Source organism: Salminus brasiliensis, chromosome 18, assembly GCF_030463535.1.
Source record: "Salminus brasiliensis chromosome 18, fSalBra1.hap2, whole genome shotgun sequence".
Taxonomy (NCBI): Eukaryota; Metazoa; Chordata; class Actinopteri; order Characiformes; family Bryconidae; genus Salminus; species Salminus brasiliensis.
Window position 1 is genome coordinate 32602365 of NC_132895.1, and position 16796 is coordinate 32619160.

The following is a 16796-nucleotide window of genomic DNA, read 5'->3' on the forward strand; positions in this document are numbered from 1 at the left end:
TGACCGGTGCAGATCAGTATGTAACGATGCAGGGAGCTGTGCCTTCAACAAGCAAACACAGTGCAAGGACTGTTACAGGACGGCGAGGTGGACACAGCGTAAGGACCATTACAGGACGGCGAGGTGGACACAGCTGAGGGCCGTTACAGGACGGTGAGGTGGAAACAGCTGAGGCCTGTTACAGGAACGGCGAGGTGGACACAGCTGAGAAATGATACAGGACAGCGAGGTGGACACAGCTGAGGACTGTTACAGGAACGGCGAGGTGGACACAGCTGAGAAATGATACAGGACAGCGAGGTGGACACAGCTGAGGACTGTTACAGGAACGGTGAGGTGGACACAGCTGAGAAATGATACAGGTGGACACAGCCTAAGGACTGCTACAGGATGGCGAGGTGGACTCAGCGTAAGAACTGTTACAAGACGGTGAGGTGGACACAGCTGAGGACCGTAACAGGACGGTGAGGTGGACACAACATAAATACAGCTACAGGACGGCGAGGTGGACACAGCTGAGGGCTGTTACAGGACGGTGAGATGGACACCGCATAAATACCGCTACAGGACGGCGAGGTGGACACAGCTGAGGGCCGTTATAGGATGGTGAGGTGGACACGGCATAAGGACTGTTACAGGACGGCGAGGTGGACACAGCGTAAGGACCGTTATAGGATGGTGAGGTGGACATGGCATAAGGACTGTTACAGGACGGCGAGGTGGACACAGCTGAGGGCCGTTATAGGATGGTGAGGTGGACACGGCATAAATACCGCTACAGGACGGCGAGGTGGACACAGCTGAGGGCCGTTATAGGATGGTAAGGTGGACACGGCATAAGGACTGTTACAGGACGGCGAGGTGGACACAGCTGAGGGCCGCTACAGGACGGCGAGGTGGACACGGCATAAGGACTGTTACAGGACGGCGAGGTGGACACAGCGTAAGGACCGTTACAGGACGGCGAGGTGGACACAGCTGCGTGCCGTTACAGGACAGTGAGGTTGGCACAGCTGAGGGCCATTACAGGATGGCAAGGTGGACACAGTGCAAGGACCGTGACAGGACGGCGAGGTGGACACAATGACCAGTGACCTCCACATGAAACACGTCCACCCCCTCAGTGGTCTAAACACACACAGTTCTCTGATTAGTGGCTTTAGTTTCTAATAAGATACTGGTCTGATTCAAAGAACACACACACACACTGTACACACACACTGTACACACACACACACTGTACACACACACACTCATATAGGCTGAGACCACTTGGCCTCATTGCAGCGGTTGGTGACATAACCTCCAGCTCGCCTATATCCTGATCAGGGGGCGAGCGGAGTGTGTGTGCAGAAATTACAGTCTTTAGCAGAGCCTGCTCTGTCATTATCGTCCTCCGAGGCATTGTGGGTACGTCTAGACCCAGGTGGGCCACGTTACGGAATGTTCTGATTCAGAGTGTGTGTGTGTGTGTGTGTTTGTGTGTGTGTGTGTTACAAGCAGGGTAATGGGCTTTGTTGGAATTGTCAGGAAACCAGCAGGAAAATCACACACACACACACACACACACACACACACACACACACACACACACACACACAGTGTCCTTTTGTTCGCACAGTTTGATGGTGTACTGAGACGCTCAGTCAGTTTGCAGTAAGACTACCTGGCTAATGGTTTTAACGTGTGTGTGTGTGTGTGTGTGTGTGTGTGTGTGTGTGTGTGTGTGGAGAGAGAATAAGAACGAGAGAGCGAGAGACTATGTGTGTGAGACTCTTGCATTGTGAGAATTAAAAGCTTATGTGCACCTTAGCAAAAACCTTGTATCTCCATTTTAATGTGAATCTCAGACCCCCCCCTCCTCCTCCCCCTCCTCCTGTAAAGTTAACATCTTGGAGATGCGAGGCTTTTGCATGACGATATGCGAGAGTGTGTATGACAAATGTGAGGTCTGCGAAAGTGTTGATTTTAACAGCCTGTGTAAATGGAAGTGTTCAGGGAGGCAAGTCTGTAGTGACTCAGGGGGCAAGTCAGGGGCACGGTTAGGTCCTCGGGCTGATCTGCCCAGAGGCTAAAAACACTGATAGACCCCCCCCAACCCCCCAACCCCCCTGCTGGAGTTTACTCAAATGGTTAAAGGGCAAATGGAGGCAAAGCAAATGGGTCAGAGGGGACGATCTGATCGAGAAGACGTTCTCACTGAGAACAGGAAACAGATCAGTCTGACCAACCCAGAGTCCACACCTCAACATCGCTGAACGGGTTTGGGAGGACTTGGACAATAAGAAGCAGAATACACTTCTATTTCTAAGACCCCCACCACCATGTTTAACAGATGAGAGGTTAAGCTTTCTCATGATTAGATAGCGTACACTAAATGGACAAAAGTATTGGGACGCCTGCTAATTCGTTGTTTCTTCTGAAATCGAGGCTATTAAAAAGAGCTGATCCAGCTTTTGTTGGAGCAACTCTACTCTCTACTGTCCATTTTGGAGCATTGCTGTGAGGATTTGATTGCATTCAGCGTTAGTGAGGTCAGAATGTTGGATGTATGATCACCACCCAACTCCGAAAGTATTGGGTGGAAACAGCACAGTTCCTCCACTGCTCCACAGCTCAGTGCTGCTGGGGGGCTTCATACCCCTCTATAGCCCCCGCCTGGCATTAGGCAGCATGGTGCCAATAGGCTCCAGAGAGAGTCCTATTCTACTGGCAGTACTTTACTCTGCAGGGACCAGACAAGCTGTGTGACAATCTGTGTCAGCAAGGGGTGCAGCTTAAAGTAGCTGAATGCGTTCATTAGAAGGGGTGTCCACAAACATTTGGACACATACAGTGCAAGAGGACGCGGAGCTCGTCTGTGAGGACTGGTGTGTGTTAAGGGTATACAGCGGAACGGTGGGTGGTGATTATGGGCCTGATTTTGCGTTTGAAGGCGAGCAGCTTGACTCCTGCCTGCATGCAGTCCAGCTACACTCCAAAACCTCAAGCACACATTAGTGTGTGTGTGTGTGTGTGTGTGTTGGTTTCAAACAGATAAATGGCTAGGACTGCACATGGAACCTATTACCTGGGTTGTTAGCCTCTTAATGTCTCTTGTTCCCTCACACACACACACACACACACACACACACACACACACACACACGCTGCACGTGTTTGTAGAGTGTGATGGAAAAAGAACAAAGCTCCTTGATGCAGGGGTGTATATTAATCATGTGACCCCAGCAGACCAAACAGTGATTGTATGGGTTAGTAACACACACACACACACACACACACACACACACACACACACACACACACAATGGCATGAGCACATGTCTAAGTCTTAGGGTGCAACGAAAACTGTTGTGTGTCGAAAAGTGTGTGTCTCGGCAGTGAGTGTGTTTTCCACTGCAGATCATTGTATACCAATATAATAAGCACTTGGTCAGTGTTTAGAACTGCTGCTGGTCAGAAGAGTTATTAAAGTTAAATTAATACTGAGAACATTAATAGACAGAGCTGTGTTTCACAAGTGCCCACGTGTTATAAATGATTATGTGACCTCTATGAACTATTCACTATCCACTATGAACTATTCACTATCCACTATGAACTATTCACTATCCACTATGAACTATTCACTATCCACTATAAATCATTCAGTATCCACCATGAATCATTCAGTATCCACCATGAACTATTCAGTATCCACTATGAATCATTCAGTATCCACTATGAACTATTCACTATCCACTATGAATCATTTAGTATCCACTATGAATTATTCAGTATCCACCATGAATTATTCAGTATCCACCATGAACTATTCAGTATCCACCATGAACTATTCAGTATCCACTATGAATCATTTAGTATCCACTATGAATTATTCACTATCCACCATGAATTATTCAGTATCCACCATGAACTATTCAGTATCCACCATGAATCATTTAGTATCCACTATGAATTATTCAGTATCCACCATGAACTATTCAGTATCCACTATGAATCATTCAGTATCCACTATGAACTATTCACTATCCACTATGAACTATTCACTATCCACTATAAATCATTCAGTATCCACCATGAATCATTCAGTATCCACCATGAACTATTCAGTATCCACTATGAATCATTTAGTATCCACTATGAATTATTCAGTATCCACCATGAACTATTCAGTATCCACCATGAATCATTTAGTATCCACTATGAATTATTCAGTATCCACCATGAACTATTCAGTATCCACTATGAATCATTCAGTATCCACTATGAATTATTCAGTATCCACCATGAACTATTCAGAATCCACTATCAATCATTTAGTATCCACTATGAACTATTCAGTATCCACCATGAACTATTCAGTATCCGCTATGACTCATTCAGTATCCGCTATGAATTATTCAGTATCCACTATGAACTATTCAGTATCCACCATGAATCATTCAGTATCCACCATGAATCATTCAGTATCCACTATGAACTATTCAGTATCCATCATGAACTGTTCAGTATCAGCTATGACTCATTCAGTATCCACTATGAATTATTCAGTATCCACTATGAACTATTCAGTATCCACTATGAATCATTCAGTATCCACTATGAACTATTCAGTATGCACTATGAATTATTCAGTATCCACTATGAACTATTCAGTATCCACCATGAATCATTCAGTATCCACTATGAACTATTCAGTATCCACTATGAATTATTCAGTATCCACTATGAATTATTCCGTATCCACCATGAATCATTCAGTATCCACTATGAACTATTCAGTATCCACTATGAATCATTCAGTATCCACTATGAATCATTCAGTATCCACTATGAATTATTCAGTATCCACTATGAATTATTCAGTATCCACTATGAACTATTCAGTATCCACTATGAATTATTCAGTATCCACCATGAATTATTCAGTATCCACTATGAACTATTCAGTATCCACTATGAACTATTCAGTATCCACTATGAATCATTCAGTATCCACTATGAACTATTCAGTATCCAGTATGAACTATTCAGTATCCACTATGAATTATTCCGTATCTACAGTATATATATATATACATACACACACAAGGTTGGAGTTCAGCAGATGGAGGATCGGTTTGTTGGATCAGTTACTGGCCTTTACGGTTTCGCGACTGCGTTTCCAGACCCGGTTCTAGATCCTCCGTATGCGGTGGTGTTTGTTTTCTGGGGTTTCTCCACTTTCTCACTCCAGGTAATTCTGAGTTGTGGAGCGGAGGTGTGTGGTTTCTCTGAGTCAGCCATCCACCCTCCTCCATAACATTCCAGGAAGTGTGAGTTGGAGGTAACGGGTCTAGTGGGCTTCTGTCAGTAATAGTAGTAGAACACACACTCACACTCAGACACACTCACACTCACACTCACACTCACTCACACTCACACACACACACACTCACACTCAGACACACTCACACTCACTCACACTCACACTCACACTCAGACACACTCACACACACACACTCACACACACACACACTCACACTCAGACACACTCACACTCACACTCAGACACACTCACACTCACTCACACTCACACACACTCAGACACACTCACACTCAGACACACACACACTCAGACACACACACACTCAGACACACACACACACTCATACACACACACACACTCATACACACACACACTCACACTCAGACACACTCACACTCAGACACACTCACACTCAGACACACACACACACACACACTCATACAGAAACTCAAGACTCCATTCAGACTCACACCTCAGAGACTCTGGGCTGGACTCCACAGCACAACAACTTTCTGGGAAAATGAGGGCCTGCACACTTCAGGATTTAAAACTCCCACCCCAGAGACTCAAGACTCAACTCGGACTCCCACCCCAGAGACTCAAGACTCAACTCGGACTCCCACCCCAGAGACTCAAGACTCAACTCGGACTCCCACCCCAGAGACTCAAGACTCAACTCGGACTCCCACCCCAGAGACTCAAGACTCGACTCGGACTCCCACCCCGGAGACTCGACTCGGACTCCCACCCCAGAGACTCAAGACTCGACTCGGACTCCCACCCCAGAGACTCAAGACTCGACTCGGACTCCCACCCCAGAGACTCTGACTCGGACTCCCGCCCCAGAGACTCGACTCGGACTCCCGCCCCAGAGACTCGACTCGGACTCCCGCCCCAGAGACTCGACTCGGACTCCCACCCCAGAGACTCGACTCGGACTCCCGCCCCAGAGACTCAAGACTCAACTCGGACTCCCACCCCAGAGACTCGACTCGGACTCCCGCCCCAGAGACTCGACTCGGACTCCCGCCCCAGAGACTCGACTCGGACTCCCGCCCCAGAGACTCAACTCGGACTCCCGCCCCAGAGACTCAAGACTCGACTCGGACTCCCACCACAGACTCAACTCTGCCTCAGACCACAGAGGCTTAAGACTGAACTTGGACTCACACAATCTGTACTCAGATGGTCCTGGACTCATTTCTTTGCCTCATCTTCCCTGTAGCATTCGGTCAGGAACCCGGGGTCTTCTCGCTCGTGACCAGTAAAACCAGGGAAACATGAGTAGCTCGTACACCAGCGGGGGATCCGGTTATTAAACCTGCCCGTCATTCCTCTATCTGTCCCGTCTGGGTTTCCATAGTTGGGCAGTGTGCAGTGTGTGCAGTGTGTGCGTGTGTGTGTGTGTGTGTGTGTGTGTGTGTGTGTGTGTGTGTCCTGACGTCTGTGTATGTTAATGTCTTTCACAGGGCCTGAAGCTTGCAGGCAGGACATTTCCAGACTGTTCGTCCTGATCAGACCTTTCATCTCCTCCGTAAACAGACGAAGATCAAAACATCTGGACGCTTTGGTTGTTGTTGAGGGTCTGGCCTGTCTGAGACATCTGGAGTCTGAGCAGCGCTGATACTGGTTTTAGTTAAGACCACAGTAAGACTGAGACTGGTTTTAGTTAAGACCACAGTAAGACCGAGACTGGTTTTAGTTAAGACCACAGTAAGACCAAGACTGGTTTTAGTTAGGACCACAGTAAGACTGATACTGGTTTTAGTTAAGACCACAGTAAGACCAAGACTGGTTTTAGTTAGGACCACAGTAAGACTGATACTGGTTTTAGTTAAGATCACAGTAAGACTGAGACTGGTTTTAGTTAGGACCACAGTAAGACTGATACTGGTTTTAGTTAAGATCACAGTAAGACTGAGACTGGTTTTAGTTAAGACCACAGTAAGACTGAGACTGGTTTTAGTTAAGACCACAGTGAGACTGATACTGGTTTTAGTTAAGATCACAGTGAGACTGATACTGGTTTTAGTTAAGACCACAGTAAGACCAAGACTGGTTTTAGTTAAGACCACAGTAAGACCAAGACTGGTTTTAGTTAGGACCACAGTAAGACTGATACTGGTTTTAGTTAAGATCACAGTAAGACTGAGACTGGTTTTAGTTAGGACCACAGTAAGACTGATACTGGTTTTAGTTAAGACCACAGTAAGACCAAGACTGGTTTTAGTTAAGACCACAGTAAGACCAAGACTGGTTTTAGTTAGGACCACAGTAAGACTGATACTGGTTTTAGTTAAGATCACAGTAAGACTGAGACTGGTTTTAGTTAGGACCACAGTAAGACTGATACTGGTTTTAGTTAAGATCACAGTAAGCCTGAGACTGGTTTTAGTTAAGACCACAGTGAGACTGAGACTGGTTTTAGATAAGATCACAGTAAGCCTGAGACTGGTTTTAGTTAAGACCACAGTGAGACTGAGACTGGTTTTAGTTAAGACCACAGTGAGACTGAGACTGGTTTTAGTTAAGACCACAGTGAGACTGAGACTGGTTTTAGATAAGATCACAGTAAGCCTGAGACTGGTTTTAGTTAAGACCACAGTGAGACTGAGACTGGTTTTAGATAAGATCACAGTAAGCCTGAGACTGGTTTTAGTTAAGACCACAGTGAGACTGAGACTGGTTTTAGTTAAGACCACAGTGAGACTGAGACTGGTTTTAGTTAAGACCACAGTGAGACTGAGACTGGTTTTAGTTAAGATCACAGTAAGACTGATACTGGTTTTAGTTAAGACCACAGTAAGACCAAGACTGGTTTTAGTTAAGACCACAGTAAGACCAAGACTGGTTTTAGTTAAGACCACAGTAAGACCAAGACTGGTTTTAGTTAGGACCACAGTAAGACTGATACTGGTTTTAGTTAAGATCACAGTAAGACTGAGACTGGTTTTAGTTAGGACCACAGTAAGACTGATACTGGTTTTAGTTAAGATCACAGTAAGCCTGAGACTGGTTTTAGTTAAGACCACAGTGAGACTGAGACTGGTTTTAGATAAGATCACAGTAAGCCTGAGACTGGTTTTAGTTAAGACCACAGTGAGACTGAGACTGGTTTTAGTTAAGACCACAGTGAGACTGAGACTGGTTTTAGTTAGGACCACAGTAAGACTGATACTGGTTTTAGTTAAGATCACAGTAAGACTGAGACTGGTTTTAGTTAGGACCACAGTAAGACTGATACTGGTTTTAGTTAAGACCACAGTAAGACCAAGACTGGTTTTAGTTAAGACCACAGTAAGACCAAGACTGGTTTTAGTTAGGACCACAGTAAGACTGATACTGGTTTTAGTTAAGATCACAGTAAGACTGAGACTGGTTTTAGTTAGGACCACAGTAAGACTGATACTGGTTTTAGTTAAGATCACAGTAAGACTGATACTGGTTTTAGTTAAGACCACAGTGAGACTGAGACTGGTTTTAGTTAAGACCACAGTGAGACTGAGACTGGTTTTAGTTAAGACCACAGTGAGACTGAGACTGGTTTTAGTTAGGACCACAGTAAGACTGATACTGGTTTTAGTTAAGATCACAGTAAGACTGAGACTGGTTTTAGTTAGGACCACAGTAAGACTGATACTGGTTTTAGTTAAGACCACAGTAAGACCAAGACTGGTTTTAGTTAAGACCACAGTAAGACCAAGACTGGTTTTAGTTAGGACCACAGTAAGACTGATACTGGTTTTAGTTAAGATCACAGTAAGACTGAGACTGGTTTTAGTTAGGACCACAGTAAGACTGATACTGGTTTTAGTTAAGATCACAGTAAGACTGATACTGGTTTTAGTTAAGACCACAGTAAGACTGAGACTGGTTTTAGTTAAGACCACAGTGAGACTGAGACTGGTTTTAGTTAAGACCACAGTGAGACTGAGACTGGTTTTAGTTAAGACCACAGTGAGACTGATACTGGTTTTAGTTAAGACCACAGTAAGACTGAGACTGGTTTAGGACTGATACTAAGACTGAAAGTTGAGTGTGTCTGTGTTTGTCTCACCCAGAGTTACTTGTCCACAGAGAGCAGTAAACCTGGCGTTCTGGGTACATCTGGCTTCTCAAACATAAACCATTTCAACACACACACACACACACACACACACACACACACACACACACACACACACACACAGCTAAAGCATCTTAGCACACACAAATTCTAACAGCATTTTCACATGGTGGGATATTGGTTTCTCTCTCTTTGTGTGTGTGTGTGTGTGTGTGTGTGTGTGTGTGTGTGTGTGTGTGTGTGTTTATTACATCCTATATTTACCTTGGGGCACAATAAACAGCAGAAAGCACTGCCGGTGTGTTTACGTAACGGTGTGTGAATGTGTGTCAGCCTGTTTTATTACAATGTGTTGATGTTGCTATGTGTGTGTGTGTGTGTGTGTATGTTATGTGAATGTGTCCATGTGTGTGGGGGGGGATTTAATGTGTGTATATAAGTGTGCTGTATGGTGTTTTATAAGTAAGTATGTGTGTGTGTGTGTGTGTGTGTGTGAGATATTTCCTGAATGTTCAGAGCTTCCTGCTGCTAAAAGATGCCATATAAAACAGAACACGGCACGGGTCAGAACACGGCGCGGGTCAGAACACAGCCGGCCCAACAATAACAGCTCAGAACTCCATCGGGACAACCAGCCCAGGCCTGAGCTGCAGGTGTGTGTAATTCAGCCTGGGAGGAGCACAGAGAGAAAACACCAGTGCTCACCTGCAGGGGGAGACACAGTGACAGAGCCCCTTCCCTAAGGCTCGGCCCCTGATGCCACCCTCCCCCCCCCTCCCTCCAGAGGAGATAGTCCTATTCTATTGGCAGTTCTTCTCTACAGGTACTAGATAAGCTGTGCATTCATCAGAAAGGGTGTCCACAAACATTTGGACACTTGGTGTATAAGTCTCTTGGTCCACCCTCTTCTCTACAGGCGCTGGCCTACAACTGCTTAATGGTACCGTGAGGCGTTGGTGGCTCCAACAGGGCCCATCAGGGTTCGACGCGTTCTCTCTTTCCCCCGCTAGGCGGCCCCCTAATCCTGCGTCCTGCGCTCTGACCATCGCACTGCAGGTCAGCAGCGCCCCCTGCTGGCGGAAGGTGGCAACGTCGGTGCTTTTCTCCCGGTGTTTCTCCGAAGAACCTAAGAACCTAATAAAATCCCGACGAGTCAGTTGAAGTTGTGCCGTTCATCTCGGATTCGATTCTTTTTTTAGATTCGTGTCTAAATGATTCAGTCCCTCATGAACGATCACTACGAATTACACCAAGATTCATCTGTGTTTGGACACGGTGTCGTTTTACAAACGCACTGAATACACTATTAATATCGATTACTCTGTTAGTATCAGATTATTAATATGATAGCTCATATTTTGAGCTCTATGGCTGCTCAGGGCCTTTCCTAAATAATCAAATTGATATTTATTTATTTTTATTATTATTATTTTTCCAATATTTTCGCTAGATTTAATGTCCAGGCATGTAAAACATACAACAACAATTGCTCAAATAATGAATCAGTAAATTAATTGATTATCTGACGGACAGTGGCGGCTTTAGGCGAACCACGTGACTGTAATAACGCCGTAATATTATTTTGGCGAAAATAATCTCAGACCATTATTATTATGATTATACATTTTTTATATAGTGACAATATTTACTAAATCATTGTGTATTAATTATAATCTGAATTAGACTTTAGAGTGGGTTATTATTTATTTTTATTATTAATCACATACGTTCTATTACTATTTATTATTCTTATTATTGTCCGATATTTGCGTTTATATAAATTAAACACATACATATTATAATAATAAGCAATATCACAATGTTATAAAATTACCGGAGAAGCTTTTAATGGATTATTTCGTCAGAAAGTGTCTGGTTTTCTTCGCCCGGCCGGGGGGGTTTATTTCGGCGCTGCACCAACTTCCGGCCTCTTTCTGATCTGAACTCCAGGAAAGATGGTGAGTCTTCTCCCGCTGTAGTCCCAGAAATCCTCAAACATCTGCTTCTCTGTGCTTTAATATCGTGCTTTCACTAATCACATCATATATTAAAGACGTGTAAAACCGAGTCCCCTCCATATTGGGGAAGATTGAGGTGTGATAAGTGAAATATCTCGCGGGTTGTTGTGTAGGAGCTAGCTGCTCACCGTTAGCGCAGCTGGGAGTGCACGCCGCCATGGCCAGACAGGACCGGGGAACGTTTCTTAGGATGTCTGCTGTTCAGTGCAGGGTTTAGGAGGTGGTAATGATGTGGATAGTGGCGTTAAAGCAGCTTTGGTTCAACGTGGCTGAGTCTGTTTAACGTGTGTAGCTAGCCGGAGTGCTAACCAGGTCGTTAGCATGTTCACTTCAGTCTTTAGGTAACCAACAGTGTTCTAGATAGTGTCCGACCCAATGTCCCCTACAGTGGCCGTGTTAGCAGCCTGTCTTTAGGTGGGTGGTGTTAAAGGAGTCCTGAAGTTAGAAGACTAGGAGTGCTAATGTTGGCCCTTAGGCTTAAGGCTCGTTTTAGGCACATATGGGTGGATTAAGGTGGGTTTAGTGGGTTGACTAGACTTAGATTTGGCTAAAATGTGTAAAGATTGAGGGTCTGTATCTGTATTGGTCTGATCTGCCTTTGCCTCAATGCTCACTGATAGCCAGAGTAGATGATCAGCATCTCAAAGTGCGGAAGAAGAACCACCACCTTTTTTCTTACATCAACGCCGCCGCCATCCAAGATGCGATCCCAGCCGAGCCTCCAGTCCTAAGATGCCGTAAAGGGCCGCTTAGAGCCGGGGTGGGCCGTTCTTGCAGAGTTTTGTGCTTTTCCTGTTCAAGCCCACCTGATTCAACTCTCCTGTTGATTGGCAGCTTCAGTAGCTCGGCTTTGATGCTCTTGACTGTTGTGAAGGTGGTAAACCCCAAAAAAAAAAGCACTAACACACTTTCCTCCTCTCTGTTTTGTAAATTTTTCTCTCCAGACGAAAGGAACGTCGTCTTTCGGGAAGCGCCGCAACAAGACCCACACGCTGTGCCGCCGCTGCGGCTCCAAGGCGTACCACCTGCAGAAGTCCACCTGCGGGAAGTGCGGCTACCCCTCCAAGCGCAAGAGAAAGTGTAAGTACCCGTGATGGGCACCCGTGACTTGGACAGTTTCAGCGTGAGCTCCCCAGCGTTACCAGGTGAGGTCTGATTCAACAGCACCCAAAAAGCATCAGCGCACGTTATCTCGAGTGACCTTCTCTGACCGCGTTCTCACCTGGGACTGCCGGTGTGTTTTATGGGCTCTCGTGTGTCAGATGGAATTCACCTGTTACTTGAGAAGCTGGTTACCTCTGATCAAACATGCGGGTGTTCGTTGATGTGCTGTTGAATCAGGTCTCATCTGGTCGCGCTGGCTGCTGAGTCGTCTGTCTGTTGGCTGAGAACTGCCTCTCACGATGCAGAAAGCGCAGCCCACTTGCGCTTGTATTGGAAGTGGTCCTCCAAATGTGGTTTGAGTGTACACTTGAGTTTTCATGCAGTCCAGACATGGCCACACATGCTTGCTTGCTTGTGCAAAGTAGACATGCTGTCCAGCTCTTCAGGTCTATTTCCATTACGTGTTTGATCAGAGATGCGAATTGTTGACCATGCGTGCCGAGACCAGTTGTACGGTAATGGTCTGGTGTGGTGGTAATCGTTGTCCTTGGGGCGCTCGATGTAGTGATTCATTTAGACTTTGTGCTGTATGCAGTGACCGCTGTCTCTTTGTTTGACCGTGTCGCTCTCTTCTGTGCTCAGACAACTGGAGCGCTAAGGCCAAGAGGCGCAGCACCACTGGAACCGGCCGCATGAGACACATGAAGGTCGTGTTCCGCCGATTCAGGTGAGTCGACCACAAGCCACACTTCAACACACACACACAGTATTGGTGCAAGGTTTGGACGTGCCTGGTTGAATGTGTGCTGACCATCGTCACATTTGAATGCTGGTGAGCTGATTTGGTCATACAGGGCTACTTGCTGGTCTTTTGCTAAGTGGGCAAACGTATGTATTAATGTACGTCATCATTAACTGTAGCTGCAGGGTTTAAGAGGGTTTTCACACACACACACACACACACACACACACACACACACACACAGCTACGGTCCTACAACTTGGACCTACATGAAACCTCCCCAGCTGGGACATCCTACGACATGCAACATCTTTTTAAGGTTGGTGCTCGTTCAACCAGGTGTGTCCAAACTTTCGACTGATGCTGTGTGTTCGTTCATGTGTAAACACACACACACACACACACACACACACACACAAATCAGCATGTTTAGACCTTTGCAGCGTTTGGCTGACACGCTCACCTAGAGGTGTAAAGTGTGGAGTCGTACCCAAGGGCTGCTTGGTGTATTTATCTGGCTGGCTGGGGTATTGAACTCTAGTCTGTCACAGGGATTACAGACTGACTGACTGACTGATCAGAGGCCATTGGTATCAGGACTGAAATCCGTGTGAGCTCAGGTTCGCTGTTTATTAACCGAAGTGTTTGTGTCTTTCAGGAACGGATTCCGTGAGGGAACTGTCCCCAAACCCCGGCGGGCAGCAGTGGCTGCATCCAGCTCCTCGTAAACCGTGTTGCTAATAAACAGTTCAACAACATCTGCGACGTCTTCATCTCTGTCATTTTGCTTTCCTCTAGTTCTTCAGGCTCTTCTAAATTGGTCTTCTCTATGGTGGCAGGAGATGAATTTTTCTTTTATTTATTTATTTATTTATTTATTTATTTAGCACAGCTGTGCTTTATGACTTATGACCGGGGATGGCGTCGGTTTGGTTAAACGCTGTCTGGAATTAGAGTAACGATATTAGGAGGAGCTGTGTTCTTGTAATGTGGGTCTTTGCCCAGTTGCTAAGTAGGGAGGGAACCTGATTAGACGTAGGTAATCTGTTTTGGGGTGCATTATGGAAGTGGTCTTCTCGCATCTGGTCTTGATCACTGTTTAAAATGCCTCCCTGTTTGACATAATGCAGTGCAAAATCGTCCCTGGAGGGTCTGCCTCTCTAGCGTTAGAGACCAGGGGTTTTGGTTCAGTGCTGGTGGTTTTTATTGTGTCGTCTTTGTTATTTAGACCAGATTAGACGTTTCTATATGAGTCTGAGCGGTGTTCAGTATAACCTGGATTAGTATGTACTACAGCTGGGCGATATGGTAAGACTTCAGGATGCACACAATTGATCATGATGCATGTAATCACAGGCTAAAATCAGTCACGACAGAGTTTTGAGCTACTTTTCAGAGACTCTCCCGTACTGAATACAGTGATCATCCAATTAACCCAGTCTATTTACTCTGTTAGTAATGAAACCTGCAGCTGCAGTCATACTGCCCAGCTCTCTGACATGCTTGTCTGATATGAGTTGGAGTAGTGACCGTCCTGACCTCTCTAATGCTCTTGTTCCTGATTGCAGTCAAATCCTCACAGCAGTGCTTCGCCAAAATCCAGTAGAAAGCCTTCTTCACTGGACAGTAGAGACGGTTATGCCAATGAAAGCATGATTTATTTATTTATTTTTTAATACACTTGATTTCAGAAGCAATGTGGAACAGAAAACAGGGAGTTTGCATTGCCATTTTTTAAATAGTAAAAATATGTATGGTAGGAATGAGCCCAGTTTAATTGTTAGAGACCCTATGATAGAACCCTGTGGTACTCTGCTGAATATGCTAAACCAAATAATCACTCAGAATAATAAACCTAGTGTTCAAAATGTAACATTTTTGGATTGTGTATATATTTTATACATATACACAGCTTTAGCTCATTTATGTACCCTAACGTCAGCTGATTCCTGGTCTGTGTGGTCACACTAGCTTCCTGCTATTTTCATCTTCCCGCTGACTGAATTGTGTACTAGTCCATCTCAAAAATCTACTTGACCAGAAGTTGTCTAGAAGATGGTCACCAACAGCTTCCACAGGGGGAGTAAGCCACAGAAGGTCAAGGCTGGCTGTTCTCTGAGTGCTGTACCAAGGCATGTTAATGGGAGGTTGTCTGGAAGGGATTCAAGAACCTGGACTGAGGTGGAGTCGGTGCTTCAAGAGCCACCGAGCACAGACCCATCCAGGACAGGAGCTACAACTGCTGCATTCCTAATATCAGCCGCTCCTGAACCGAAGACCTGGGCCGACCTGGACCGGTCCTCAGGGCTCCTAAAGTTCTTTGGCGATGAGAAACTCTAGGCCCAGCCGTACAGGCGAGCTGAGGGCCACGGTCAGAGCAACCCGGCCTTCAATAGCATCTCCGCAGTGTCACGAGCTGATTGCGTCCATGCCACACCGCACTGACCCAAACCCTTGTGGTAAAGGACAATGGACATCTCTGAATTTCAGGACGTCTCTAGACCAGACTCATCTAGACTAGATCATTTAGAGGGAGGGCCACAGTTGTACCCCTGTGCTTGCCTGATTCAATTACTGCTTCATAATAATAATGTAATTAATGCAATGTTAATAAATATTTTAGTAATAATATTACTAGTTATTATTATTATATTTATTATATAAGTCATATTAATTTCACTGCATGAAAGATTTCCTGCAAACCTAAAGTTGTGATTATCATAGCATCAGTTTAGGTTAGCTAGACAATAATTAATTAATTAATTAAATATAAAACATATATAATTGTATATTATAAATATTATTCTAAATTCATTATAAAATAATTAATTAAATTAAATAAGTTATTTAGTTATATTATATATATATATATTATACGGGCGATCTCTCCTGTGATTAGCCAGCTAGCATAAATAACGCCTCTGCTAACGGAGCTGTAGCTAATGCCTCAGCTTCCGCGGGCTAGTCTGTGTGTCTGTTCGGTTATTCGGTTAAAAAGGGCTCTGATTTGTGCTTTTCGTGGCTCAGTTTCTTTTAAATATGTACGAAGGTCCATTACTCCAAACCCCGAAACACAGCCTGACTGGAAGCGTTAGCCAGCAAGCTAACTGCTCAAGCGGTTGAGAGGACGCTCGGGCATTATGGGAAATGTAGTGCCAGTGTCGCGTGGCGTGTCCTGTAGATCTCAGAGACACCGAGACACGTGCCCCATTAAACCAAGTAGGGGGGCGGGGGGGGGGGGTCTATATGGCAGCAGGTGAACCGGTCAGTTCCTGAAGAACGATGACCGGGTCAGAACATCGCCAAACCAGGGGGCTGTTCCCGGCATGCAGTGGTCAGCACCTACCGAAAGTGCTCGTGCAAGGGTCGTGGACGCCTGAGGCGACACACAGGCGCAGGCGGGTGGTCCTAATGTTATGGCTAGGGCCTGGTTCGAGCATCTGATTCCAGTCACGCCCTCTTCCCGTACTCTCCACCCGTGTTCCGGCAGGCCCCGCTGTCCCGCGCGGTGATTGGTCCAGAGGCTCGTTCTCGCGCGCTAGAGCGAAGAACCCC

General features: G+C 45.6%; 1 protein-coding gene across 1 annotated transcript; it reads left to right on the forward strand.

The window, feature by feature from the left end:
- Nucleotides 1-11270: 11270 nt before the first annotated feature.
- Nucleotides 11271-13999, forward strand: rpl37 (ribosomal protein L37). The gene is made up of 4 exons (XM_072661869.1): nucleotides 11271-11335; nucleotides 12340-12475; nucleotides 13142-13226; nucleotides 13900-13999. Exons 1-4 carry the CDS (start codon nucleotides 11333-11335, stop codon nucleotides 13967-13969), a joined length of 294 nt encoding a protein of 97 aa, XP_072517970.1. The 5' UTR covers nucleotides 11271-11332; the 3' UTR covers nucleotides 13970-13999.
- Nucleotides 14000-16796: the final 2797 nt, after the last annotated feature.

Coding starts and splice junctions, on each gene's coding strand:
- rpl37 (XM_072661869.1), top strand. Junction 12,476..13,141: donor CTCCAAGCGCAAGAGAAAGT/GTAAGTACCCGT, acceptor TTCTGTGCTCAG/ACAACTGGAGCGCTAAGGCC. Junction 13,227..13,899: donor GTCGTGTTCCGCCGATTCAG/GTGAGTCGACCA, acceptor TGTGTCTTTCAG/GAACGGATTCCGTGAGGGAA.